We start from the raw sequence: 27630 nt of genomic DNA, 5'->3' as shown, positions 1-27630 counted from the left end.
GAGGGTGAGGGAGAGTGTGAGGGTGAGGGAGAGTGTGAGGGAGAGGAGAGTGTGAGGGAGAGGAGAGTGTGAGGGAGAGGAGAGTGTGAGGGAGAGGAGAGTGTGAGGGAGAGGAGAGTGTGAGGGAGAGGAGAGTGTGAGGGTGAGGAGAGTGTGAGGGTGAGGAGAGTGTGAGGGTGAGGAGAGTGTGAGGGTGAGGAGAGTGTGAGGGTGAGGAGAGTGTGAGGGTGAGGAGAGTGTGAGGGTGAGGAGAGTGTGAGGGTGAGGAGAGTGTGAGGGTGAGGAGAGTGTGAGGGTGAGGAGAGTGTGAGGGTGAGGAGAGTGTGAGGGTGAGGAGAGTGTGAGGGTGAGGAGAGTGTGAGGGTGAGGAGAGTGTGAGGGTGAGGAGAGTGTGAGGGTGAGGAGAGTGTGAGGGTGAGGAGAGTGTGAGGGTGAGGAGAGTGTGAGGGTGAGGAGAGGAGAGTGAGGGTGAGGGTGAGGAGAGTGTGAGGGTGAGGAGAGTGTGAGGGTGAGGAGAGTGTGAGGGTGAGGAGAGTGTGAGGGTGAGGAGAGTGTGAGGGTGAGGAGAGTGTGAGGGTGAGGAGAGTGTGAGGGTGAGGAGAGTGTGAGGGTGAGGAGAGTGTGAGGGTGAGGAGAGTGTGAGGGTGAGGAGAGTGTGAGGGTGAGGAGAGTGTGAGGGTGAGGAGAGTGTGAGGGTGAGGAGAGTGTGAGGGTGAGGAGAGTGTGAGGGTGAGGGTGAGGAGAGGGTGAGGGTGAGGAGAGGGTGAGGGTGAGGAGAGGGTGAGGGTGAGGAGAGGGTGAGGGTGAGGAGAGGGTGAGGGTGAGGAGAGGGTGAGGGTGAGGAGAGGGTGAGGGTGAGGAGAGGGTGAGGGTGAGGAGAGGGTGAGGGTGAGGAGAGTGTGAGGAGAGAGCGAGGGAAGGAGAGAGCGAGGGAAGGAGAGAGCGAGGGAAGGAGAGAGCGAGGGAAGGAGAGAGCGAGGGAAGGAGAGAGCGAGGGAAGGAGAGAGGGTGGGAAGGAGAGAGGGTGGGAAGGAGAGAGGGTGGGAAGGAGAGAGGGTGGGAAGGAGAGAGTGGGAGCCCGCTAAGAGTGTGGGAGGGAGACTGAGTGAGGGAGAGAGAGGGAGACTGAGGGAAGGAAGGAGAGAGGGAAACTGAGGGAGAGGGAAACTGAGGGAGAGAGAGGGAAACTGAGGGAGAGAGAGGGAAACTGAGGGAGAGAGAGGGAAACTGAGGGAGAGAGAGGGAAACTGAGGGAGAGAGAGGGATTCAGAGTGAGTGAGACAGAGGGAGAGAGGGAGTGAGACAGTCAGAGTGAGGGAGAGGGAGGGAGAGAGATTGAGGGAGAGAGAGAGAAATGTGTGTATGCCGGGTCTGGTGGCTCAGTGGACGAAGGCGTCCGCTGCAGGGACCTGTGATCAACCTCATAGTCACATTTTTGTTGTTGTTACTCTAGCCCCGCCCCTTCCTCCACTGACCCCGCCCCCACCGGTGCAGCCCTCGGACATAAACCACACTGTAAATTTGGCCCCCGAGAGAAAGTTTGTGAGTACCCATGCTCTAGAGGATATATGTAGAGCAGCCACATGGACCACCATACATACATTTAACAAACACTTCTGCGTAGATGTACACTCCAAACAGCAAGCTGCTGTAGGACAGGCTGTTCTCAAAACTCTTTTTCAGACTGCTGCAGCTGGCACGGGCAACCACCGCTAAGGAGGTAACTGCCATTTATTCTATGCACAGATATGAATTCAGCAGCCCACATGCCTCGAACGGAATATGCTACTTACCAGTATGCATCTGTTCTTGGCATGTAGGGCTGCTGACATTCATATCGACCGCCCTCCTCCCCGGTGCCTGTCGCAGCTGCGGCACTCAGAATCATTCTCAGGCATGGTAATCACTTACTGTATTACACTCCATCTCTGCCACAATGGCGAAAAACAATTTGAAGATGGAGAGGATGCCCATGCGCACTGTAGTCCAGGGGAGGAGCCACCTATCTCCTGATACTTCGAAGACTCTTCCAGGACAACAATGTGCAATCATCCGGACCCAACACTAGGCGGCGATCTATGCACAGATATGAATGTCACTAGCCCTACATGCCAAGAACAGATGCATACTGGTAAGTAGCATATTCCTTCGCCAGCACTAAGCCAAGTTGTGCTAGATGATGATCCCTCTGAGACCTCACAACAACCTTCCCCGGTGCGCACAGTAGTAAGGGCATGTAGGAAGCTACCTAGCAAACGGGGGGGGGGGGGCGCAACAGGAAAATCAAAAAGTGGATAAACCTCCTAAAAATCCCGTGGGAACTGAGGCCTCAGAAAAGGAAGGGGTGACTACTTTGAACCCGGAGCAATTCGATCTACTGGTTAGCATTATTGAAGCCAAGATGGAAATGATTATTAAACCATTAGTAGTTAAATTAGATCAGGTTTCAAACGAAGTAATGAGATTGGGTGGCCTTCTGAAGACTCCTATTGCCCCGGCCCAAACCAAGGTGGTCACAAAAACGGGAAACAATGTAAGCAAGGAAGTAGCATTACCATCTGAGGGGGGGACTAGGGTAAACCAAATAGCTATACCAGTCCAATTACCCACAGTGAGTCAGGGAAACAAAGTATTTACAGGAGGTGAGAATGCAGGGGGGTGGACGGGAGTGAGGAGGAGACACTTTATTAAACTCCCCCCAGATTGCGCCCCTACGTGGTTGTTTTAACTAATGTTCCGCCGGTTGACATCCGCTCAAGCCAGTCTCAACAGGAATCCCACGGCACTCTGAAAAATAAAACTGTCTCATGGCTACACAAAAACTGTGTGTTCCCAATCGCCTATACAAACGCTATATTAACAACCAGAAGGGTCAACTGGATCGGTGATTCTAGAAAGACCAGTAAGGGAGACTGTGTTATCAATTTTAAGCACCCTCAACACGATGCTACAGTTCTGCTTAGAGCAGCCTCCCTACCCTTCGCTGAAAACGGTGTGTGTGTACGTCCGCTTGGCTTCTTCTATAGCCACCTCAGTAATGTAACTTCTATTGATTCTTACCAATCGAAGCCGTTCTCACCTTTTCTTAGACCAGATCTAGCTATCCCACTACAAAACTGCTTCCATGCCTTAAGCAGCTTGGACTCCAATGATTGACTTATTTTGGATAACCCATTGTCCCGGTGCGGGATTATTAATCCCCCAGCAATTGGAATAACTGAAAGCCCTACAGTTTCTACGTTAATTAGGCCGGGGAATTCTAGCCTGTTAAATGAATGTGAGGGTTCGCCTAATGGAAATCCAAGGGAAATAGATAGATCCATTGTATCCTTACCATCGGACAGGTCTGTACAGGGGGTAATGGGATAATTATTACTAGCTGGAACGTTGCAGGACTAAAATCAAAGGGGAACGTTTTGAGCTGGTTAAATTTTATTAATAGCTAAGATATCATTGTTTCCAGGAAACTTGGTGCAGGAAAGAAGTAAACTATGAGGGTTTTGTCTCTTATAATTTGCTGGCGCAGGGGAATGGGCAAGGTAGAGCCAAAGGTCGTCTATTAATCCTAGTTTCTATTAAACGCCCGATCATTGTAAAAAAGTATATTACTGTTGGAGCACACGCCCAGATCCTCTGGTTACTAGAGGGGCGTGACCATAACATTCTTCTGGTAAATTATTACAATAACATTTTCGATAGCTCCAGGGTAGTAGTCGTTGATGACCTGGCTAGTACCGTCGAGAATTTAATTTCAGATGTAAATGTTTCTTTTGATTTTATCTGGGTTGGTGACTTCAACACCCCACTATTTGAAATGCCAATGGGGAAAATATGTGGATTTATTGATGATACTGGTATGGATGATCTACATTTTGGTCATAACCGATATGGAGAGGCATTAAATAATTTCTTGGGATGTTATGACCTGGAAATCCTGGGGTTTCTAAAAGACAAAAATGGCCAAATCATCCCTACATTTAAGAATCGGTGCTCCAGCTCAGTTATTGACCATGTGATCGTCTCCTCTAATGTTACATCTTGTTGTGCTTCTTCTAGGATTGAAATATCTACCCTAAGTGACCATAATTGTATAATCTTGAAAACTACTTTATGGGGTGACCGTTTTGTCAATGTGGGTACCATAGTCTCCAATTTGGAACCCCATAGACCCAACGGAGTTCGTTTAATATGGGTAGGGGAAAAAGCTACCAAATTAATTGGCTCTCTGTCCGGAATTTCATGGGAGAAATTTCTCTCATACTTGACAACTGTACTGACCATAAACAGGTTTTATCTGCTTTTAATGTCATTAATAAATCTATTGATGTCTGGTTCACCAAATTTATAGTGGGCCAGCGTAAAAATAAACCGGCCTGGTTTGACCACTCATGTACCAGGCTATTAACTGAATTAAAACACGCTCTTGCCAAAAAGCCCAGGGACTCCAACTCTGTAATAAAATTAAGACGAGAATATAAGTATGCCTTAAAGCAAAGGAAGAGTGAGCTACAGCAGTTGGTGTGGGATTCTCGTAACCAGGCTCCAATAGTACTCTGTTTTGGGTTACTGTGAACTCTCCTTTCCTTAAGGGCGAAAATCTGCCAGAGTTAACATCTAATGTCCCGAGTGATGATTGGATAGCCCATTTTTCAGAGATTTTTGATTCTAATTGCCGCTTGGATACCGACCTGAGAAGGTGGGAAATCCTACCCCTGGATATCAGTTAGCGAGGTAGAACTTGGCATACGGGCAAGTAAGGGGGGGAAAGCCCAAGGCCCCGATGGAGTGCCCATCGATGTCTATAAAGCAGTGCCGGAGTTGTGCAGTCCTCTTCTGGCTATTGTTTTCAATGCTGCAGTATGTACCGAGGACCCTGACACATGGGGGGAATCAATTATTATCCCGATACATAAATAGGGAAGTAGGTCTGAGGTGAAAAATGACTGCGCAATCTCTTCTTGACTCCTCAGTCAAGATTATGAGTCGAGTTATGCTAGCAAGGTTAGAGGAATGGGCTGAGGAAGAGGGTATCCTCGCTGACAGTCAGTTTGGATTCAGAAAGGGCCAGGGTACACTCGAGCAGTGTTTAAACCTTGATCTACTGATCTGGATTTACACCGAAGCCAAATCAGGGTCAATTTACCTCTGCTTCACAGACCTCAGTAGTGCTTTTAACATAGTTGACCATTCTATTTTATGGCCAACCTTGTTACAGTTAGGAGCACCAGAGGGCATAATCTATTTCCTGGCCAGGCTGTATAGGAAACTAACAACTTGTGTGCGTTTTGGCATCAATGGTGAATGCACCCCAGAATTTGGAGTTAAAAGAGGGATTAGACAGGGCTGTGTATTGGCCCCCCTCCTTTTTATCTTATTTATTAATCGAATGACGAGATTTTAAAAAGTGTCAAAGCAGATGCCCCCATGATTAATGGTACTCCAGTGCCGGTGTTATTATACGCCGATGACGCTGTCCTGCTCTCCAGAACTCCGTTAGGACTACAGCGTTTGATTAATAGATTTTCCACCTTTATCAATGATAGAAAACTAATAATTAATAAGGGGAAAACGCTTACCATGACCTGTGGGGCTAAAAGCAAAGCATCTAACTGGTTTTTTTTTATCGATAAAGACAAGGTGCGTCAGGTGGATACATTCTGTTATCTCGGTATAACCTTCTCCAAAGATAGATCGTGGTCCAACGAATTTAAAAACATTCGCATTAAAATGGCAAAAATGCACATGGTGTTTTTAGATTTGCTCATAAGGTTGGGGACCGACATATAAATGACATGCTTAAGATCTATCAAGCCAGGTGTGTCACCATTGCTTTATATGGAGCCGGAGTATGGGGCATAGACGTGACCATAAATTGCAGCAGGAGAAAAATTCCTTTTTAAAAAAGCTCCTGTCGTTGCCAACTTCTGCATCTACCGAGGTAATCCATAGGGAAACAGACACCAACTTCCTGATCGATCAATTATCCCTGAGGCCACTTATGATCTGGCGGTCAATCTGGCTTCAGGAGGAAAAATCTTTTACCAGATCGATCATCGAGGGCTGTCTCCTGTTGGACAAATATTCCAATATACCCTGGCTAAAATATGTGATTAGTAGTTTCTCTGAGATTTTTAATTTAAATGTCTTGGCTGACTCCAGCGCAGCGTCTCTAATTCCAAAGTAAAGTAAAGTATGAAGTCTTATATAGCGCACGACTTACCCTGGGGCATCTCGGCGCTTGCTTAGGGAACCCGTCCTGGTATTCCCCTGTGAGATAGCCCTGGCAGGGTATCCACAAGGTGAAAGCCAGGCATCCCACCGCGAGGGGCCGTTGTGGAGATTAAGCAAGCTATTGCCCAGAGTCGCAGAGTGTGAACCCGTGAGCTGAGAAGGCACCGGAGCGAGAATTAACGAGTCCGCGGAATTTTTGAGCCCAAGACCCGCCGAGGCGGGGAATTGAACCCTGGTCCCGGACCGAACTCAAGCTCCAGGTCTGCCGCCTCTAACCCCTGAGCCACACTTCTCCACTCCAAAGTCTGAGCTGAAATCTAAATTTCTGGCCTTTTCAGTAAGAAAGAGAGCTGTGGCTAACGGATCTTTATCAACTGTCAAATTTTACAATAGCTACACCATTGTCAAAGGTTTTCCCCTCTATTTAATATGGGTGACAAGGCCATCACACAAGTTTGTGCTAACCAGGCTGAGGTTTGGTGTAGCACACCATCTAGTAGCACTGCCTTCCATTAAAAAAGATCCGCAAGGTCCATGTATGTGTGATGGTGTATTTAGACAAAGCACTGTGCACTTTCTTTTGATCTGTAAACTGTATATGAATTTTCGTACAACCTATTTAAAACCGCTATTTCTTAAGTATGGCTTACGTACAGTTATGCAGACTATGAGTCTTATTTTTAACCTGCAACATGTCGATGTCTGTTTTTTAACTGCTACGTTTTTAATTCAATCTGTAAAAGATAGGAAAAGTATGTTTTTAAATTATTGTGTCTTATTATATTCTGGTAGCTTTTCTTTATTCTGTAAATAACTGTAATTATTATGCAATGTATGTGATTTGTGCATTTTTATGGTCATTTTTTATTCACCGAATAAAGCTTCATGACTTGACGACTTGATTTATAATGAAAGCTGGAGATTATAGGGTCAAAAACAAGTGTTCAGCTGTGGTCTATACTAACATGAAGATTCCGCAGCTGTTCGGCTGAGTAAGTGATGTTTTGTGTTGGGGAATGGCAGGGGACCTGGCCCTTGGTTCCAGCCGAGTGTAGAAGGGCTCGCCTTTGGCGCATCAGCGCTATGGTCATGCTTTTATGGCTAGCATACGTAAAATAAACTTAAGTCTACACAAGTCTGGATATTTTTACTATCTAATTCCAGACCCACCCCCTTTCCCTTTACGGTGAGGTGTGTTCTCTTATAACTGCTAGTCCTCTACAAACCATTGTTTGATGCTTAAAACCAGGAGTATCCAGGTTAGATTCAACTCGACAAGTCCAATGATGTCTGCCCGGTAAGACAGTACATCCATCCACACTAAAACAGATATTCAATAGAAAAAATGTGTGGTGGAAAGGAAGGCACCTCACGGGCGGACAACCTTCGGGGAACTTGGCTGATGTTACCAATTCAATGCCCCTTTCTCATCATCGGTTAACCATCCTATTCCAAGGAAAAATTAGTGTACAAAGCAAGAAAGTGCGTGCAAAGAGTGCTAAATCAATAGCTCCCTAATGTGACCAACATAAAAAGTGATATAAAATCATCAGCCACACACACTGTAGAACTTTATTATTCGTGCTAGTGTGAACTGGTGAGTTAAAAAGGCTGGTACAGGGATTTTTTTGTTATTGAATTTACGTGAGTGGAGGGCTAGTCCTTTTTGGTACCGTTTTGTTTCCCTCTTGGCTCCTTTTTGTTATTACATGCTTTTATTTTATGGCCACAGAAAAAGAAGCTACAGCACCTACCTCAATGGCGTCTCTAGTGAGTCTTAAAGTGCAAGAGTAGTACACCTTGTTCTCCTGGGGCCTGCTGATAACACACAGAATTTAAACACTTCCCACAATTCAATCCATAATAGTATCCTTAAAATTGAATCATAGCTAGATGCAACTTTTAAAATTAACTCCAGTTCGATTAGCGTGCCTGCGGTCTGAGCCTGAGAACAATACTGTCTTGACTGCATGTCCGCGCCATGGTCCTGCTTTTATGGGTGCAGAAAAAATAAGGTAGAAGGCCTACCTCAATGGCATCTCTAGTGAGGCTTAACGTGCAGGAGTGCTTCCCCTTGGGCAGAGGTCTTCAAACTTTTGGATGCTGAGACCCCCCTGTCCACATTTTCAGGCGTAAGGACCCCTCCTGACAAACATTTCTAAACCTGTAGGCAGGGCTACTGGAATTATGAGGCAGGTGAGGACCAAATTATGCGACCGGCTTGACTAAATTGTCTGGGTAGAAAATGTAAATAATGTTCTGTGATGCCACGTATTTTGGGATCGCATTGCTTTATTATTTTGAAATTTTTTAAACCCAGGAAAAATGAGGAAAGATTTCCCCCATCAGTACCAATTTATTAACTAAATACAGCAATTAACATCAGAAAGATGTCAAGCCAACCTTTTTGAAGGGCCTCCTACTCCACAGGAATACATGCTGCCTGCCACATTAGAATCTCACCTTGCCCTGGCCGGGAGCAGCAAAGGTCCCTTCAAACCCTGGCGGTCTTGTGCAGAGTTAAGCAGTATACCCATGCCCCTTTCCTCTCACCCAGTTCCTTCCATCCCTCTCTTCTCTCCCAACCCCTCATTCCTCTCTCACATTGCAGGCCATTTTCTTTCACCCCTTTTTAAAACTTCTGAAGTCCCCCGATTCAACCTCTCACTTCATCTTTAATCACCTCTTGCCATTCTGTCTTTTCACTGCCCTCATCTCTAACAGTCTTTCGCATTTATCTCATGGCCTCTCTGGCCCGTCACCTCCCGTGCACCTCAGAACTTCGCATTCACCTCAAGTCTCTCCATTCAAATTTTTGTCTATTTGTATCTTACCTCTCCAGTCCCCCCATTCATCTTTCACATCTCCCCTTTGTCTTCCACACCTTCTTGAACCAACCTCTCTTCCCTGTTACCTCAGCACCCGTGCCTAATTTGAGCAGGTGGTTTCCGGTGCTCCGCACTGGCACCTAATTATGCACACTGGCACTATGACAGGCTTCCAGATGGTGGCTCTGTCTGTGTAATTTCGAGATAAGCAGAACAGCTGTTTATTAATTCAATATACACTAAAAATGATAACCTCCTGACACCCATGCCATTCTTTATAGATTTAGGGGCTTGAAATAGTCTGATTAGTCACACTTGTACGAGTATTATGGTTGGTCGTTGCATAGGTGTTGTCATTGGCCGCACAGGCCAGGCAATAGTGGGTGGTTAAAGTTGCAGTGGCCTACTTGTGAGGGCACTGGCATATGTTGTATTACAAATTAATCACTGTTCAGCACACACCCCAATACTCCCTCTCTTCCCCTATCGCTGCTGACCCTCACCTATGTCGCATTAAATTATCTTTTTAGGTCACAGATCATCTCTCAGCTATCTTATCTCACAGTTTAACAGTAGCCCTCATATTTTGCCCACACTCACTTCTTGCGGGTCCGCGCTTCGCTTCAGAACTTCACATTTCTCCTCATCCCTGACCTCTTTAATCGAATTCTCCCACTCCCTTGCTGTTCTCTCATCTCTCCTCATGGAGCATACGGGTCGGACCCGTATGCTCCTCTCGCCCTGTGCCACTCTGCTTATTGTTCCCTAATTCAGGAAGGCATGAATTGTCTGTCTCGCTGTTTTGGTGCAGGCTGCGCAGTTATGGAACTTGCACCCTCCTTTGCTTCGCTCCACCAAGAATCTATTATTCTTTAGGAAGATATAAAAACCTATCTCTATGCTCTGTAGGTCACCCCATTTGGCTGGTTCACCTTCCCCTTCTGTTTGTTTCTCGTGTGCCTTCAGGCAGCAGATGGTTATTAGCCTCTGGACACCTTTTGGTAACAGTAGCGCACTACAAATGTAAATAATAGGCAGAAGCAGGGGATCCACTAGACCTGAACTTCGGGGGCGTGGCTAACATTCTCAGCCAGGGCTGGCCCTAGCACTGGTCGCACACGGTTCAACAGTCTTTCCACCTTCTCCATGAATTCCCTCACTACCACTCCCCAACGGGAAACATCACTTACAACGCAACTTTTACAACGACATACCATTACAACGGAACTTTTACAACGCAAAAACTTTTACAACGCATGTATTTACAACGCATGTTTTTACAACGCAGGTACCTTTACAACGCATACCATTACAACGTAAGTATTGGGAAGTATATAATTATATTTTAAATGTTATATGTTTGGGGTAAAGGGGTATTTTTAGGGTTCAGGGTCAGTTTGGGGTTTTTGGGTAAAGGGGTATTTTTGGGGTTCAGGGTCAGTTTTTAGTTTTTGGGTAAAGGGGTATTTTTAGGGTTCAGGGTCAGTTTTTAGTTTTTGGGTAAAGGGGTATTTTTAGGGTTCAGGGTCAGTTTTTAGTTTTTGGGTAAAGGGGTATTTTTGGTGTTCAGGGTCAGTTTTTAGTTTTTGGGTAAAGGGGTATTTTTGGTGTTCAGGGTCAGTTTTTAGTTTTTGGGTAAAGGGGTATTTTTGGGGTTCAGGGTCAGTTTTTAGTTTTTGGGTAAAGGGGTATTTTTGGGGTTCAGGGTCAGTTTTTAGTTTTTGGGTAAAGGGGTATTTTTGGGGTTCAGGGTCAGTTTTTAGTTTTTGGGTAAAGGTATTTTTGGGGTTCAGGGTCAGTTTTTTGTTTTTGGGTAAAGGGGTATTTTTAGGGTTCAGGGACAGTTTTTAGTTTTTGGGTAAAGGGGTATTTTTAGGGTTCAGGGTCAGTTTTTAGTTTTTGGGTAAAGGGGTATTTTTGGGGTTCAGGGTCAGTTTTTAGTTTTTGGGTAAAGGGGTATTTTTGGGGTTCAGGGTCAGTTTTCAGTTTTTGGGTAAAGGGGTATTTTTGGGGTTCAGGGTCAGTTTTTAGTTTTTGGGTAAAGGGGTATTTTTGGGGTTGAGGGTCAGTTTTGGGTTTTTGGGGTACAGGGGTACAGGGTAAAAATAAATTAAAATTAAATTTAAATTAAATTAATTAAATAAAATTAAATTACATTAAATTATATTTTTTTCAATTAATTTACGATTATAAAATTACTATATATTTACCAATACTTACGTTGTAATGGTATGCGTTGTAAAGGTACCTGCGTTGTAAAGGTACCTGCGTTGTAAAAACATGCGTTGTAAATACATGCGTTGTAAATACATGCGTTGTAAAAGTTTTTGCGTTGTAATGGTAGGTCGTTGTAATTGTATGCGTTGTAATGACACCAATCCCTCCCCAACAATAGACCTCATCTCTCTATATAGCACCTTTCTGACAAACATTTTTTTTATAGCGCTACTCCTAGTTTACTCATACTCAGTTCTGTGATGTACATGGTACATGTTCTTTGTACCAGGCACTTTAACCTTCAGCACTGTGTGGGGGCCAAGAGTGCCCCTGTGACTGCACGGTGAGCGATGCAACAGAATCTCCTGGTTGCTCGGCACAGGACAACTGCACCGCTCCAGGCCCTAGTTGCATGGATAGCCCCAGGCTTATTCTCTGATACTCTCCTCTCAGTCGTTGTCAAGGTCTAAATCTTCTCCTGATAAATTGAAGAAGGAGGCCAAGAAGTTGAAATGCTCTTCAACTTAATTGAGCTGGTCCTATTCATCTGACGAGTTATGGGAAGGAAATTACAGATCTTGGCCTAGCTACCACATTTCCCATGCAGAGGCTGAATATGTCTGCTCATTCCTCCCTGAATTTCCCAAATCTAGATTGGCCCCCGTCCAACGAAAGGAGTTTTGATTTTGAAAGGTGCCCGACTGGATTTATGCCAATGGCCCTCAGCACCATTTTGGCCCATTGGATCCGTTCTTGGACCCGGACCAGCCCTGGTCACAAATCCACGAGCTTCACATGAGTACGTTGGCAGCACCGACCCAATCCTGATTCCTGACTCCAAAGTGGAGCCAGACTCCTCTGATGTCACCTCCGGTGTATCCAGACCCTGAAAGTTTCGAGACGGTGCCTTTTTCTTGACAGACCCTGTGCAGAGTACGATTGGGTCGGATTTAAGGACCTTGTAGTCTTCCTGACCCCATTAAGGAGCCCTTGGTCAAGGATATCTTGTATGAGGAAGTGGCTGATGTCAGTGGTCTGGACACTTCACTAGACGCTGACCTTGTATTACCTCCTTGTGTGCCTACGGGTGGCCTAATTTGTAATGGTGGTACCGAGGACAGCTGAGATCCTCGTTGGCAGTCAAGAGCTGCATCTTCACAAAGATGCTCCAACCCATGGTTGCACCGCTTAACCCTTACTCCCCTTTAGCGAAGCCCTCGCTGATGTCCTGTTAAGGGCCTGGGCCATGCACGTGCGCACCTGTGCACAGGACGGTAGCCCACCGCCATCACGCTACTCCTTTGGGACCCGACCCCATAGAACCTGGTCATCCAGTCCTCCATGTCCAAAGTTAACCCTGTCACATTCTCTTCCACATCACCAGATTAGGAATCCAAGAGGCTTGACACCTTTGACAAGATGATTTTTCTCTTCCACTAGCCTTGTACCGCGGTCAGTGAACACAGCATGCCTGTTAGGCCGGTATTCTCACAGTTTGTGACTGTAGCACAAGTGCTGCCAATGGTCTCAGAAGAAGCCCAAGCCATCCTTACCTAGACTATTGGCGATGGCAGGGATGCAGCACAGTTCACAATATGTTGCGGATTGGATACATACTCGCTAAATAAAGTGAACGCTTCATCTGTGGCGTTTCGCTACCATACCTGACTGAGGTCAACTAGTTTTTCGAGGGTTGTTGAAGCATCCCTTATGAACATGCCATTCAAAAGCACTCGCCTGTTTGGTGGCAACGAAGATTCAGCGCTCAAACCAGTTAAGGATGGCAGAATCATCACCTGGACGTTGGGGCTCCCCATGGCCCACACCAGCTTCATTCTTCCTTCTGCTCCTTCTATGGCTAAGGTAGGGCCTCCAAGACCAACTTTGCATCAGGATCAACAGACCTTTGAGAACTGCTGGGGACCCAGCCAACATCATCTAGGCCCTCAGGAATAATGAACAACACAGACTGCCGCCCCTGCAAAACCCCTCAAGTTTAACTTTAACCGCACACTTTAACATGTTTGGAGGTTGGATGATGTATTACTTCCATGGATGACTTTGCATCACATGAGACAAATGGGTGCTTTAGATTGTCCAACACTGTTATGGCCTACCTTTTCTTTCCACCCCTCCAAACAAATCACCTACACCACAGCAGCTTCTTGAACTACTTTTCCATTCCGCAAAGGAAATTTCAAGTTTTCCTTGGGCAGGGAGCCATGGAGAGGTAACTGGCATCAGAGGACGGGACTGGCTGCTACTTCGGCTACTTCGTGTGATGAAGAATAGACTGAGGACTTCAATCTATTCTAGGCACTAGCATTCTGAACTTCTTCAAGAAGGACAAGTTCAGGCTGCCCACCTTGCCCCAAGTTCTGGCTGCCCTGGATTCAGGCAACTGGATGGTGGAGTTGAATTTTGCAGGCCACTCATTTCCACATTTCTGTCCTTCAGTCGAGCAGAGGTTACTTGTGATTTCAGGTGGGCCAGAAGCATTTTCAGCTTGTAGTGTTCTCTTTCTTCCTTACCAGAACCCTATGTATGTTAACAAAAGTAATGGTGTTAGTTAATGGCCATCTTCAGTGGTTCGGGAATACCAGTCTTTCCATACCTCGACGGCTGGTTTGTCAAGGTAGGCTCACCTCATATAGTTGTCAACAACCTCCGGACAACTGTCAACATGTGGACATCTCTGGGATTTTCAATCATCATACTTAAGTCGCGCCTAAATCCTTCGCCTCAGCGAGTCTAGGACATTTATGCTATAATCCTGAGGATTCAACCTTTGACCTGGGTCTACGTGAGAGCAGCTCAGAGGCTTCTTGGTTTCTTGCTAGCGGACCATGCCAGGTGGCACATTTGGGTTCTGAAGCAGTATCTGAAATCTAAGTTAGCTTGGCACCATGGAAACCTCTCATATTCCATCTAGGTGACGGAGACTGCTGCACATCTGCATTGGTGGCTGCTGGACTGCAATTGGACCTTTGACAGACCCCCTCCCTATCCCACCCAGAGCAGATGGTCATGACTGATGCATCTCACCTGAGTAGCAGAGGTCATCTAGTAGAGGTGGAGATCAGAGTGCTCTGGTCTGTCAAGATTGAACCTCCACATCAACTTGGAGTTGTGAGCAATTTGTTTCCATCCATCCATCCAGGTAGAGCTGGTGCAGTTTCTAATGGACAACGCCATATGGTACTGCAACAATCCGATCAAAGTGGGGTTATGGATCTTGTTCTACGAGGTTCTGTGCCTCTGGAACTGGATTCATCAGGGCATCTCCCGGGTCAAAAAGGCTCAGATGACTATCTCCAGCGAATCACGAATGGCAGCTGCACTCAGAGATGGCAAGGGGCATCTTTCTGTCAATTTTTTTGCCATGGCAGGGATCGTGCAGTGTCCAAAGCTGTGTGTGTTCCCAAGGCATTTCTCGCTTGGAGAAGTCTTCCGTCTGAGTTTGGGCTTTAGACTCCTGTGCTCCTTTCAACTCTACCACTCCTGTTCAGGGATCTACATAAGATAGGGAACAACTGGGCCCAAGTCATATTAGTGGCTCTGAATAGGTCCAGGAGAGTATGGTACCCAGAACTGCTATCCATGAGCATTTGACCTCTGATCAAGCTGCCTCTTCAGGGGGATCGCCTGTCGCAGCAGGCAAGGTTCTGCATCTGTGTCTGCATAGTTAGTACCTTTTTGTTTGGAGATTAAACTGCACCAGCCTTCGATCTTCTCCCTGATGTAGTATGTCACTTAGGCAGCAGTGCATCCTTTAACTAAAACCAACTATGCGGGATGCTGTGAGAAGTTTGATCTTCACGATATATCCAGCCCTTACATGGCAAGTTGTCTGATGTTCTAATTTTCTCTTTACCACTTGCCAAGAAGGTCCTTACTGTAACATTTATAGGTTACTTATGGGCCTTGTTGTTTTTGTTTTTTTTGGTTTGTTTTTTAGAGTGACTGGATCTGCCATCGCTGTTTAAATCACTATTTGTGATGCATTTAAGTTTGACTCACTAGTTCCTTACAAAGCCATTTGTGATGCCTCAGGGTGACCTCATTCTTTTTGTTTTCTTTAGAAAATGTATTGCTTTTATGAGGATCAACAAAACAATACAAAATTAAGTTTAAGCCGTGAGGCCATTGTAGAAACAGCAGGCAATACAAATTATCTACACAGGACACACTTCGTACCAGTAAAGGTGGCTACTAATGCCACTTGCCCGAAATGGCAGGAGCCAACTCAGTGGACACTCTTCAAAGGCAGATTTGTCAACACACTTCCTAGATTCTGTTGCTCTTCTTTGGGACACCCTTCAATTTGTGGACCAGTTTTTCTAGAGCTGCACGAGTCCAGGGTAACCTCATTCTGGTTCTCATATTCCTAATGTGCCCCCGCAATCTAGCTAATGCGCAGTGGCCTTCTGGGGGTTCTCACATTAAAGATAGTGTTCTCCTCATTGCAGTCACATCAGTTCATCACATGAGTGAGCTGCAACCACAACCTGGTGTTGAGGACCAAGGCACCTTTACTCCCGAAGGCTGTAATGCCTTTCCTCATTGGGCAGACTATAACCTGCCCTTTTTTTTTGCCCTGCCTCATCTATCCTAGCCGGAAGAGAAACGTCACTCTTTGGTGAATGTTCGGATTGATCACCAACCTGTCTCCCTCCCTGTTCTGTTGAATGGATTCTCTTGGTTCATACTAAAAAGATACTGAATTAGAGATCTGCACACTGGCACAGTCTGATTCATAAGGGCTCCATGTCCAATAGCATGGATAGATATCAGAAAAAAGTACTTAAACAAGAGGAAGTGACTGTGATATTGTGACCCTTATGTGCCTTCTTGGGGGGAGTGGACTGAACACAGAGCTGCATGACTGCACCAGCAATTGCGGAGATAATCTCTGGATCCAGTCTGGCGCCTGGGGTAAGCTCACAAGGTGAGTATTCTAGTTAGACACTGTATCCACCTGAAGAACAAATTACTTACCTTCGGTAACACTTTTTCTGGTGGCTACAGTATCTGCCTGTATATTCCTCACCTTTTGAATTTCCCTCTTGGACAACATTCCATGGAAACTTTTTTTTCATAGCTCACCTAAGTCGACGATGACATCACAATAGAACAGCTCCGCACGCGACTTCCATCGGAGCCATAGGCAGCCTTGTCGGCTTCCTGACGTCAGTTCCACCCTTTTTTTGTGTGCCAGCAAGGCGAACGGGTGAACCAACAACATTTATTTACATAAGTATACAACGTAAGCAACAACTCACAAGTATTTATAAAACTTTCAAATAGGGAAGAAAGAAAAGTGGAAATTCTATAGAAATAGATATTCCCTAGCAAGAAACAATACAACATCATGAATAACAATGAAATATAAGAACTTCATGAATCATAACCTTTTAGGTGTTAATAGACTGGCCACGGGGAGGTAGGTGCGTGTGTAGAATCCACAGACAGATACTGTATCCACCAGAAAGAGCGTTACAGAAGGTAAGTTACTTGCTCTTCTGAGGGATGTCTCTGCCTGTGGATTCCTCACCTTTTGAACTGAATACCCAAGCAGTCACCCTCCCGGAAGAGGGTGCCTGTCTACATGCATCAAAAAAATCCTGCAGGCCAGAACGTGCAAAGTGGCAGTCCCTCATCGCCTCTGAGTCAAAGCAGTAATGCTTCACAAAAGTGTGGAGGGAGGTCCAAGTTGCCGCCTTGCAGATGTCTACGACAGGGATACCTCTAACCAAAGCAGAAGACGACTTTGATCTAGTGGAATAAGCTCTAATACCTTCAGGCAGCTCCTACCTGGCCAAGGCATTGCAGATCTTGATTCACAGGATGATCCACCTGGGCAGCGTTCGCTTATGGAGAGCCTTGTCCTTCATTTTTCCCATGTAATCAATGAAGAGCTAGTTATCTATAATTATAACAAAGGAGGGAGGGAGAGAAAAGTGGATTCAGTCTCCCCGAATATGTTTCATAAACAAAGTGGAATCCACTTGGATGGTGGTGGTGATCCCTACAGTGGTGGGGAGCACTCAGTGTTGTTAAAATACCCCTCACACACCAACAGGCCCCTTGGTGTCATGCTTCATCATCGGGGTCTTCGCACCCCTCTCCGGGATGCGGCGTGCTGCGACCGACTACGTGGGAGCACTATTATTGGACTATGTGTGGGTGTGTGTGGGGGGAATTGAATGTATGTGAGTGGTGGGTTAAGTGATGGTTAAAAAATACCTGGCTCGTGGGGTGAAAAATAAACTTTTATTAAGCCCCCGGCTGGTATCATTAAAAGGGGTGCAGTGAGAGGTTGTTAGTGTATAATTATGTACATCAACCTCATATGTGCGTCTACATGAACATGTTTTGGAGTGAAAAAACTCCTTCAGGACGGGGTTTGCACAAAGATCCCCACCTTACTCACATGAATGTAAATGTAAAAGTGTATTCTACAAAAGAAGTGAACTTTAGGTGATATGTACCTAGTATGTAGTTCAAAGTAGTAGTCTCATCGCCCAATTGGCGTATATTAAAGACTTTTTGGTATTGATTATAATGCTCCATGAGCCTATTACGTGTATTGGGGGGTTTCCATCTGGCCCAATTGTAGCGATGGTTATTCAGGATACGATCTGTCCTCTTCCCCTCAAAGCGGCTCCGCTGATAAGCTTCCTTTTAGAGTATCCACTCGATCCAGCCTTTTCGCACAATCCCCGACGCCTTTGATTAATTTTTCGATACTCCGGACTGCCAGCATATTCTGACCACTGCAACCGAATCTTGAGGCACAGTCACCCGATCCCATGATTTACATGTATTCAAGACAGGCATTTTAATACGACTGTCCTGATGATGGTCCCATGCATCTTAGTTAAGGGATCGAAACATCGACATTATTGCACCATATGCCTTATGTAATCCTGAAATGTATTGCGCAATGGTGTTTGTATGCAATCAAGTTTACGGACTACTAGGAAACAGACCCCTTTTCTTTTTGCCTGAATTCCCCTGCCCTATTCTATTACTGTGTTTCTTCCTGTTTATGCCCACTTATTGTTAAGAATTTTGTTATTTCCTACATTGATAAAATAAACTCTGTCCGGCTGGACAAAGAGCATACTGTCTATTTAGCGTATGTTAACCTGATCACTAAACACTCGTTTCTAGGGACCTCTGTCTTTAGTAGCACTCAACAATTGCTGCAGCACAACCCTTCTAAGCCAAATAAAGAGAAACTAAGAATATCCAACAAATGGGCTGTCAAAGGATCATTGAACTCTCCACACCATTTAACAAATCTGGCCCACTTACTGGAAAACACAGATTTGGTGGAGAGTCTTTCGGCCGATAATAAAACATCCACCACATCCGGTGGGGGAGAGAAAGAACTTTGGTTGCCCGTTCAATCTCCAGGCATGAAGGTGCAGGCTCTGAAAGTGTGGATGTAGAACCTGCCCCATGCGATTGCGAGAGGTCTGCCTTGAGAGGGAGACTGAGCCGAGGGTGCAATGAGAGGTGAAGGTCTTTGTACCAAACCCTTCTTGGCCAATCCAGGGCAGTCAATATTGCTTGGGCCTAGTCTTGATGAATCTTCTCAGAACCCGAGGAATCGAGGGCATGGGAGGAAACGTGTAAAGAAGCCGAAGGCTACAATCTAGTTGAAACGCGCCCCCCAAAGCTCCCTGCATCGGATAATGGAGACTGCAGAATGACGGGCAGTGCGCATTCTTCTGAGTGGCAAATAGGGCCAACCGAGAAAACCTCCACATCCTGAAAATGGGGTGGACCACCTCCGGATGAAGAAGCCACTGGATCGGCCGAGTATTGCAGACTGAGACTGTCCTGAAGCACATTCAGCACCACAGCCAGATGATTTGTAATTATGCAAATCTGGTGGTCCTAAGCCCAGGACCAGAGTTGCAGAGCCTCTCTGCAGAGACGATATGACCCTACTCTTCCCTGTTTGTTGATGTACCACATTGCAGTAGTGTTGTCCTTCAGGACCTGACTGACCACAAAGGTAGGGAAGAAAGGCCTTGAGAGCCAGACGTATAGCCCGCAGTACCAGAAGGTTGATGTGTAGCAATCTTTCCTCTGGAGACCTAAGGTGCTTGATCTCCAAATCCCCCAGCTGAGCTCCCCACCCTAGAGAGGAGGCATCAGTTATCACTGTGGGCACCAGAGAAGGAAGTTGAAAAGGCTGCTTTGAGACCGGTTGCCTGGAACGCTCCAATAAGACTGCTCCGCTGCAGTGTCTCTGAAGATACTGACCACCTCCCTGAGATCTCCGTTGTGTTGATATCACTATCTGCAGAGGCACCACTGAAATGCCCTCATGTGTCAGCGTGCATGGTTGGCTAACCGTATGCAGGAAGCGAACAGACACAGCAGACTCGGCACCTTCAGGACTAGAACTACCGCTTCGTTTTGAAAGAGGGGTATCATAGCCTGTATGTCCAGAATCCTCTGAAGAGGCGGGAAGTTACGACTCACACTAGTATCCAGTACTGCCTCTATAAACAGGTTGCGCTGAGAGTGCACCAGGTGAGATTTGCGTACAGTTATCAAAAAACCCAAGTCGAACAATAATAGAGTTGTTACTAGCAGATGATGAAACACCCTCTCTGGCGACCTTGCTTGAGCTGCCAATCATCCAGCTAGGGGAAAACAGGAAACCGTGACCTTCTGAGATGCGCTGCTACCACCACCATCATGTTCGTGAAGAACCATGGCACAGATTCAAGACCAAACGGAAGGACTGCAAACTGATAATGCTGAGACTCCACTCTAAAACAGTTAACTCCGATGCGACTTCAGGATAGGAATGTGAAAATACGAATATTGTAATTGATCAACACCATCCAGTCTTCCTACTGCAGCGCCAGAAGAACCTGAGATAGAGTCAACATCTTGAACTTATCCTGTTTGAGGTAAAATTCAAGACCCTGAGTTCTAGGAGCAGTCCCCATCGCCTGTCTGTTTTTGGGGATCAGGAAATACAGGGAGTGGCATCCCTGACCCCTTTTATTGCTCCAGAACAGCCTCTATTGCTTCTTTCTGTAACAAGGACAATACCTCTTGTTGCAGAATCAACAAATGGTCCTCCAAACACCAACCCTGGTGAGGAGGATAACGATGGGGAAACCCCCAGAAGGGAAGAATATACCCATTTTCTACATGATTCGAAACCCAAAGATCTGATGCAATAGATTTCCAATTTTGTAGAAAATGTGACACCCGACCTCCCATGGCTCCAACATGCTCCAAGATGGGGGATCTAGATCTGCTTTCCTGGGTAGTCAGTGGTGGGGGCTCGGGAGGATGAGGGGGGGGGCAGGATAATCTATCTATCTATCTATCTATCTATCTATCTATCTATCTATCTATCTATCTATCTATCTATCTATCTATCTATCTATCTATCTATCTATCTATCTATCTATCTATCTATCTATCTATCTATCTATCTATCTATCTATCTATCTATCTATCTATCTATCTATCTATCTATCTATCTATCTATCTATCCATCCATCCATCCATCCATCTATCTATCTATCTATCTATCTATCTATCTATCTATCTATCTATCTATCTATCTATCTATCTATCTATCTATCTATCTGGACATCCGGAGAGAATCCTGACCCTCTCAACCAGGCATGCCTCCTAGTTGCCACCAAAGAGTCCATCACCCTGGCAACTGAGTCAGTGTAACGAGCCCAGACTGGATCACTTGATGGGCTGCAGCCTCAGTACCTTAGCAAAGTGACCCTGGCATCATTTGGCAGCTTAGGTATAACCTCCTTATCGGAGTCCATCAATGCATGGATGTAATGCCCCAGCAAGCACGTAGCATTAGTTGACTTCAAGGCTGTGCTGGCAAATGAAGACTTTTTTTGCGGATTTTTCCAACTTCTTAGTGTCTCTATTCCCCATAGGGGAGTGGAGGGGAAAGAACCAGCGGACTGCTTAGAGGAACAAGTTGCTTGAACTACCAAGATTTCAGGCCAAGGGTGCGACAATAAAAATGCTGGATCCCCAGGCGCAACGTTATGATGCCTTGCCACCGTTCTCAACACAGCAGGGGCAGAGATTGGCTTCTGCCAAATTTCTAAGATTAGATCTGTCAAGGCGTTGTTGAATTGAAGCAAAGGTTCCACCGCTAATGAAGGGGAGTGCAGTATCTCAAGTAAAAATATTAGACTTGACCTCTGCCGTTGGCAACTGCAAATCCAGAAGTTCAGCAGCCTTTCTTATGACTGAATGGTATGAGGCCACATCCTGAGAAGGAAAAGGTTTGGGAGAAGAGCAGTCCCACTCTAAAGATGTGGTCAGCCCACTGACTTTTTGAATACCTTCAAAGTCATCCATAGGATCCTGTATCTCCCCCTCCTCCGCTTGCTCATAATGCTCCGGGAATTCCTCCTCTTCCAGAAGCTTCTGAGCCACCCTCCGTGATTGCATCTTCTGAATCGGCGGTGACCTCTGAGCCAGCGTCGATTGAGATCCTTCATTAGCAGCCAGCAGCGGCACCTGAACTAAAGACGGTGCCAGACTGGAGCCCGACAGCACCTGAAAAAAGTCCATCCTTCCCTATTGGGATGGGATCGGAGTAGAGTACCTCGGCATTAGGAGAGGCCAGGACGGAGCTTTGACATGAACAGCATGAATGGTGCCTGGGCATAATGTTCGGGAACGCCCAATTGTCGGAAAGCGGTCCCACAGTGCCAACGGGCGCGCTGGAGTAGTTAACCGCCTTGGCAAACATGCCATACATCGCATTAAGAAAATGCGACCAATCCGCACCTGGAGCCGGAAAAGGCGGGTAGGGATCCATAACCACTTGATCTGTAATAGAGGTCATAAGGAGGGTTCTGGCTGTGGCGCCGAAGACACTGGATCTGGGATCAGAAAGGCCAGAGGCACAGAAGACACTTCCCTGGGCGCCGGAGAGTCCCTTGGTGTCTGAGAATGCACTGGAGTCATGTGCGGTGAAGGAGAGGTGTCATCCTTCCATTGACACCGCTGGGTCCAGGGACGCCGACTTTGATGACGTGTCCTTCGAAGAGCCACACTGGACCCATGACGCTGCTTCTTATGCTTTTTGGATGACCTAGAGGTGTGTGCAATCGGCGAACTCGACTTAGTCCTCTTCTGACCTCTCTGATCCTTCCTCACCCTGGCCATGAACAACTTCACTTCCCTCTATTTAAAGGCCTTTGATTTTTTTGACGACACAACGAGCATCCCACGATGTCATGGTAGACGGCAGACACCAAAGACAGTAGGGATCTGTGACAGGCGTATGGCCCCCCTCATTCCCCACAGGTTTTAAAACCAGGCTTCTTCCGACTAGCCATAATAGAGAAACAGTTTAAAGACAACTGCAACAAAGTAGACTACAAAGAAATGGAGAGTCCTAGAAAAACGTTACGCTTCGACAGTGCGGAAAAAAGGGAACTGACGTTAGCACGCTGACTAGGCCTTCTTATGGCTGATGTCACGGGGAGTCGTGTGTGGAGCTGTTCCATTGTGACGTCCTAATCTACTTGGGAGACCTCTGAAAAAAGGTTTCTGTGGAATGCTGTGCAAGAGGTAAATTGAAAAGGTGAGGAATGCACAGGCAGATGTATCCATCAGAGAGCATAACTGAAGGTACGTGATATGGTCATTGTGGAACAAGATTGACCATAATTCTCAAAGAAATGTATTGGGACACGATAATGAATAGAGAAATTCTTTGTGCCTGTTATACATTCTGGGATATGGAGGGGAACCAATGAAATATATTAGTATATTTTATTTTATACAAGGAAAGATATGCAAGGGAAAGTCTCTTTATAAAAAGGGGGGGGGGGTTTGTTTCATTAGTCAGGTTCACGTTCGTGATGCAGGATTGATGATGAATCCTAATGCCGCTCTCTCTATAGTTCTAAGAGAGGGCTAACGTGAAGTGCAGCAGCCAGACTGACCCTCAACCTGCCCAAGAGGACACACATCACCCTGCACCTGAAAGACCTTCACTTTTTCCCTGGCTAGAAGAGATTTCAGTTCAAGCTCCTGACCCACTCAGGCAAAGACCTCCATAGCCAAGACAAAACTGCATGAACCACTGCCTGATCTTTCTCCAAACCTCCATAAACCCCTGCTCCGCACTCCTATCCTTTGCTCAGACACAACATATCCTCCACAGCCGCTCCAGTGATGCTCCTTCTCCCAACTTGCTGCCAATGCCTGGACCACCCTCCCCCACTACTTCTGTACTTCTTCCTCACTGAACCACTTCAGGAAGGAACTCAAGACCTGGCTCTTCAAGTGACACCTACAGCACATCACTTGTATACCCCTTGGGGTGATTAGCCATTCAATACAATTAATTGATTGATTGAAATAAGTTACAAATGAAGTACAATAAATTGGTGTTGGAGAATTGAGGCAACCTGCAACCCGATTTTAAGGTACAGCAAAGGGATCTTTTATTCCTTCAAGCACATGGTCGCACCTTTACCAATCCCTAAAAAGATTAAATATTTGCTCATTTTTTCCTTCATCTGAATAAGTAAAGTTACAAATAAGTAGAATAAATGCGTAATATGTGGTTCAAAAGTAAACGCCCCAATAGAAAGCTATATGCAATTTATTGTAAATCACGTAAAAAAGAGCTGTTATTTATACAGTGTGGTAACATGCAGAGATCTTTTCTTTCCAATTATGAATTATAGCTGTGCAAAAAAAAGAAACCCTGCATTGCCGTTCTCTTCACACTTCATTTCCAGAAAATATTTCAAAGTGCTGGAAGGCTGCTAGTCAGCTTTGTTTAAACGGCTGTTGCAGTTCTGCTCCGTGACTTGCTTTCACACGGACTATGGCTTTGGCATCAGGTATCCTGACATCACAGCTATGCTCTGATTCGTTACTATAGTTGAGCAGCTATGCCATTTTCTTAGTACACACCACTAGTGATGTCACAGAAAGGCTATAATATGAAAAATAGGCTATTTTTCAAGGAAGATGGCAGGCTGTGGTTTTTGTGAAGACTATCTTCCAGTTGACGGACTGTCCATAATTTATGGTGACCGAATAAGAAGAGTAAATAGGCCTATTTTGAGCATGTTTTTTAATACATTTAGAGCAAATGTCCCAAGTTAACAAGTTGAACCACACTACATTCAGATCAGAAAAACTATGGAAAATCACTTTATTTATACTCTTCTACAACTTAAGATGCAAGAATAGGTGGTGATGCAAAGTTTGGACTACCTTCCACCTTCTGATTGAGGAGTAACAGACCTGACCCAAAAGAATCATGTGTAACAAGACCCTAACCATTCTGTAGTAACTGCAGGTAGACACGTAAGTCAATCTAAAACTTTAAAACGAAGCACAAAGGTATCAATTTCTGCACTAATGTAATCTCCCCACCACCACCTTCAAAAGTGCTTAAAGGTTATTTTTAATGCTTTTGGGAGATGTGAACAAGAAAAGCATTCACATCGATAGTCTCATTCTATGACTTAATTTTTAGTCTAAATCTATTGTCCTGGTTTGTTTTTAAGAGGCTGGTTTGTTGACCTGAATGAAACTGAATTGTATTGTCCTATTTAGTGTGAAGCTTTATCTATTACCAGTTATCATTTTACCTTTCGTTTATCAATAGGGTGCGATGGCAGCCACATATTCTGCACTGAGCCGCAACCCCTTGTCACCAGTTTTGGAGCCAGTAGGTCGGTCTACACTTGCTCAGCGAAGAGGTGTAAAGAAAATTACCTCAACTGCCCTGTGAAGTGACATCTTCCAGACTTTTGGTACCACAGCCGAGGATGAGAGCACAATCCAATGCAAGAGATGTCACAATAGGAGAGATGCCTGCAACTGCTCTGCTCAGCTGGTACCCAAAATGCTGCTGCTTTGCTATTTTCTGGTTTCAAACTGTTGATGGCAAGGTGTTGACCATGCTGATGATTGAGCTGGAACATCGAATGGAAGCAGAACTAAAATAAACGTTCATCAATTGGGAAAAAATAAGAATTATGGACTTCACCTTTGACGTGAAAATACACTGAATACAGCACTCTGCACCGTGAAGCATTATTTTTATACAGATTTTTTTCTTGTCTCCAAAAATGTTTTTGTTACGTGTTAAGGATGGACTCTTATGTTGAACATTTACCTTAAAAAAATAGTTTGTTAGTATAGTTTATGCCATCCAATATTTGTATGTTTTTTTAATTAACCCCCCTATCTTTTTTAGTACACTTGTATAATTTTGAATTTATACAGGAAAGAAGACGGTTTAATATGTCTGGGTAGAGAATTTGCTTGGAATATTTCAGTATTCATGGGAGGCTCTGAAATAACTTGGCTGTTGCGCAGCCTTTGAATGTAATGCCATAACATGCACTTACAGAGCAAAAAGGAGCACTGTTTCTGTGTGACAGTGTATGAGAGTAATATGAATGATGACCGTAGTCTTATAAGTAAAATAAATCTAAGTAAATGTATACATATATATTTAAATATACATAAAGTAAAGGTGGAGGTATTTACCTTATAATCACTATAGTTATGGAAACCCTGTACTGAAGTTTTCATTGGCAGTATTTAAAATAGCTAAGTTTAAATATTAAATGACAGAATAAAGAAATAAGTATAATAGATTGATATTTTTTGTATAACTACAGTTTACTCTTTGGGGGAGGGTCTCCCACATTGCAAATGAGTGGTATGGTATTCGTTGGTAAACTTGAGTGATCAATTGACGGGTTTCCACTTGTGAAAATGTACTTTTATTAGCTTTATCTTGCTATTCTTATTCTTCTCAAAGGGAAACTATATACGCAAAGGATGTAATTATTTTGAATTTCTTGATGAGGGAGAGTATTTCAAATGGATTTTTTTACTACACACTTGCAGAGAAAATATTTTTCTACTGTACCATAAAATCATACTTTATATTAGTCTGAGCATGGCATGTTTAGTGAGTTGAAGGTATCCCTGATAGCTAGAACAGTACAGTCTTGTCAGGCATTCTGAAAAAAGTGCTTTGGCAATGCTTCAAATTGAGTCATAAGAAATGATTCTTGTATACTTAAGTGATTGTTTTACCCAAGATCCTGATAAACTTGCAGTTAATGTTACTGTACATCTATACAGTCCACAATTAACTAAGATCATGAAGGCGCTAGAAAGTTAATCATTGCTTGTACATCTCTCGAAAGGTTTTATAATCATAAAAAAGTGAATTTATACAATGAATAAACTTTCAGGACATACAGACCTCCTTACATTCTCTTCTGTTCTTTCTAATGTATTTATTTGTTAAGCAGGAGCTGTAACCCACAGGCATTGTGGTGCTGAGACTACATAAAGATGTAGACGGTAAGATACCAATATTAACAACAAAAAGCAAACAGACGACGAAGTCAAAATAAAGATTAATAAAAAGAGGCAGCAAGGATCTCAACAAAATACGTTGTCTTGTAGGCAAAAGATCAGATGAGGGAGTCTGACAAGGGTTGAGGGGAAGTTACTTATTTTGGTTGCAGGATCCTAACCTGGTGCCCTGCCCCCACATCTAGCCTTGTGGAAATGTGCTGTTGATAGTATACAGAGGCATCTTAATCTAAAAACACTCCCTGAGAGGTAGGGCGAGATAGGGGTTTTTGGGCTCTTGCATTAGTAATCCTGGTAGACCAAGCAAATTACCTTGAATGTGATGCGCTGTTTGGCTGGGAGCCAATGCAGCCCGTGTCAGGCCTAGGCTAGATGGTCGAATCTATTAAGACAAGCCTCAAGCAATTTAGCTATGTTTTGCAGCCTCTGTAGCTAGCTATTTAAAATTCGGGGTGGCAGAGAAGGAAATCACTGGCATAGCAAAGCTGTGACTAGCTTGTCCAATTGAAGATCCCTGCACAGTGTTTTCCAAGGGAGATGAAACAGGATTTTAAAGAGATGAAGTGGCAGAAAACAGGTTATCTTTGTTTTATTCATCAGGTTTTTATGATGTTGTCCTGGTATGTAAGCCTTTGGCTGATAATGAGCAATTATTGAGCCTGAAATAAAGGTGAGCAAAACTATTTTGAAAGTAAGGAGTTTTAAACAAAGTATTGATGCAGATCTGCTGGAATCATGAAAATAAACTGAAAGGAGCAGATACATATTGAGAGAGAGAGGAACAGTTAACTATTTATTTTTCAAATATTGGGGCAAAGTACATTTTAAGGTTTGGATGGTTCGTTGTATAAACCACAAAGGTACTGTTCCCATCAAGGAAGTAGTCGAAAGAAAGGGAGGACGAGTATCTAGAATGGAATTGTTGTTTTATAAGGTATAATGGAAGGTG

At 44.7% G+C, this 27630-nt stretch overlaps 1 protein-coding gene across 4 annotated transcripts in view; it reads left to right on the top strand.

The window, feature by feature from the left end:
- RPS6KA3 (ribosomal protein S6 kinase A3) overlaps positions 1-26564 on the top strand; it is a 796620-nt gene extending 770056 nt beyond the window's left edge. For all 4 annotated transcript variants that reach the window (XM_086934351.1, XM_086934352.1, XM_086934353.1 and 1 more), the window contains one exon: positions 24946-26564. In XM_086934351.1, the coding sequence (XP_086790477.1) occupies positions 24946-25071 (126 nt within the window). In that variant the 3' untranslated portion in view covers positions 25072-26564. The remainder of the gene's footprint in view (positions 1-24945) is intronic.
- Positions 26565-27630: the final 1066 nt, after the last annotated feature.

Source organism: Lissotriton vulgaris, chromosome 8, assembly GCF_964263255.1.
Source record: "Lissotriton vulgaris chromosome 8, aLisVul1.2, whole genome shotgun sequence".
Classification (NCBI taxonomy): Eukaryota; Metazoa; Chordata; class Amphibia; order Caudata; family Salamandridae; genus Lissotriton; species Lissotriton vulgaris.
Note: the sequence above shows the minus strand (reverse complement) of the source record. Positions and strands in the feature narration are given on the sequence as shown.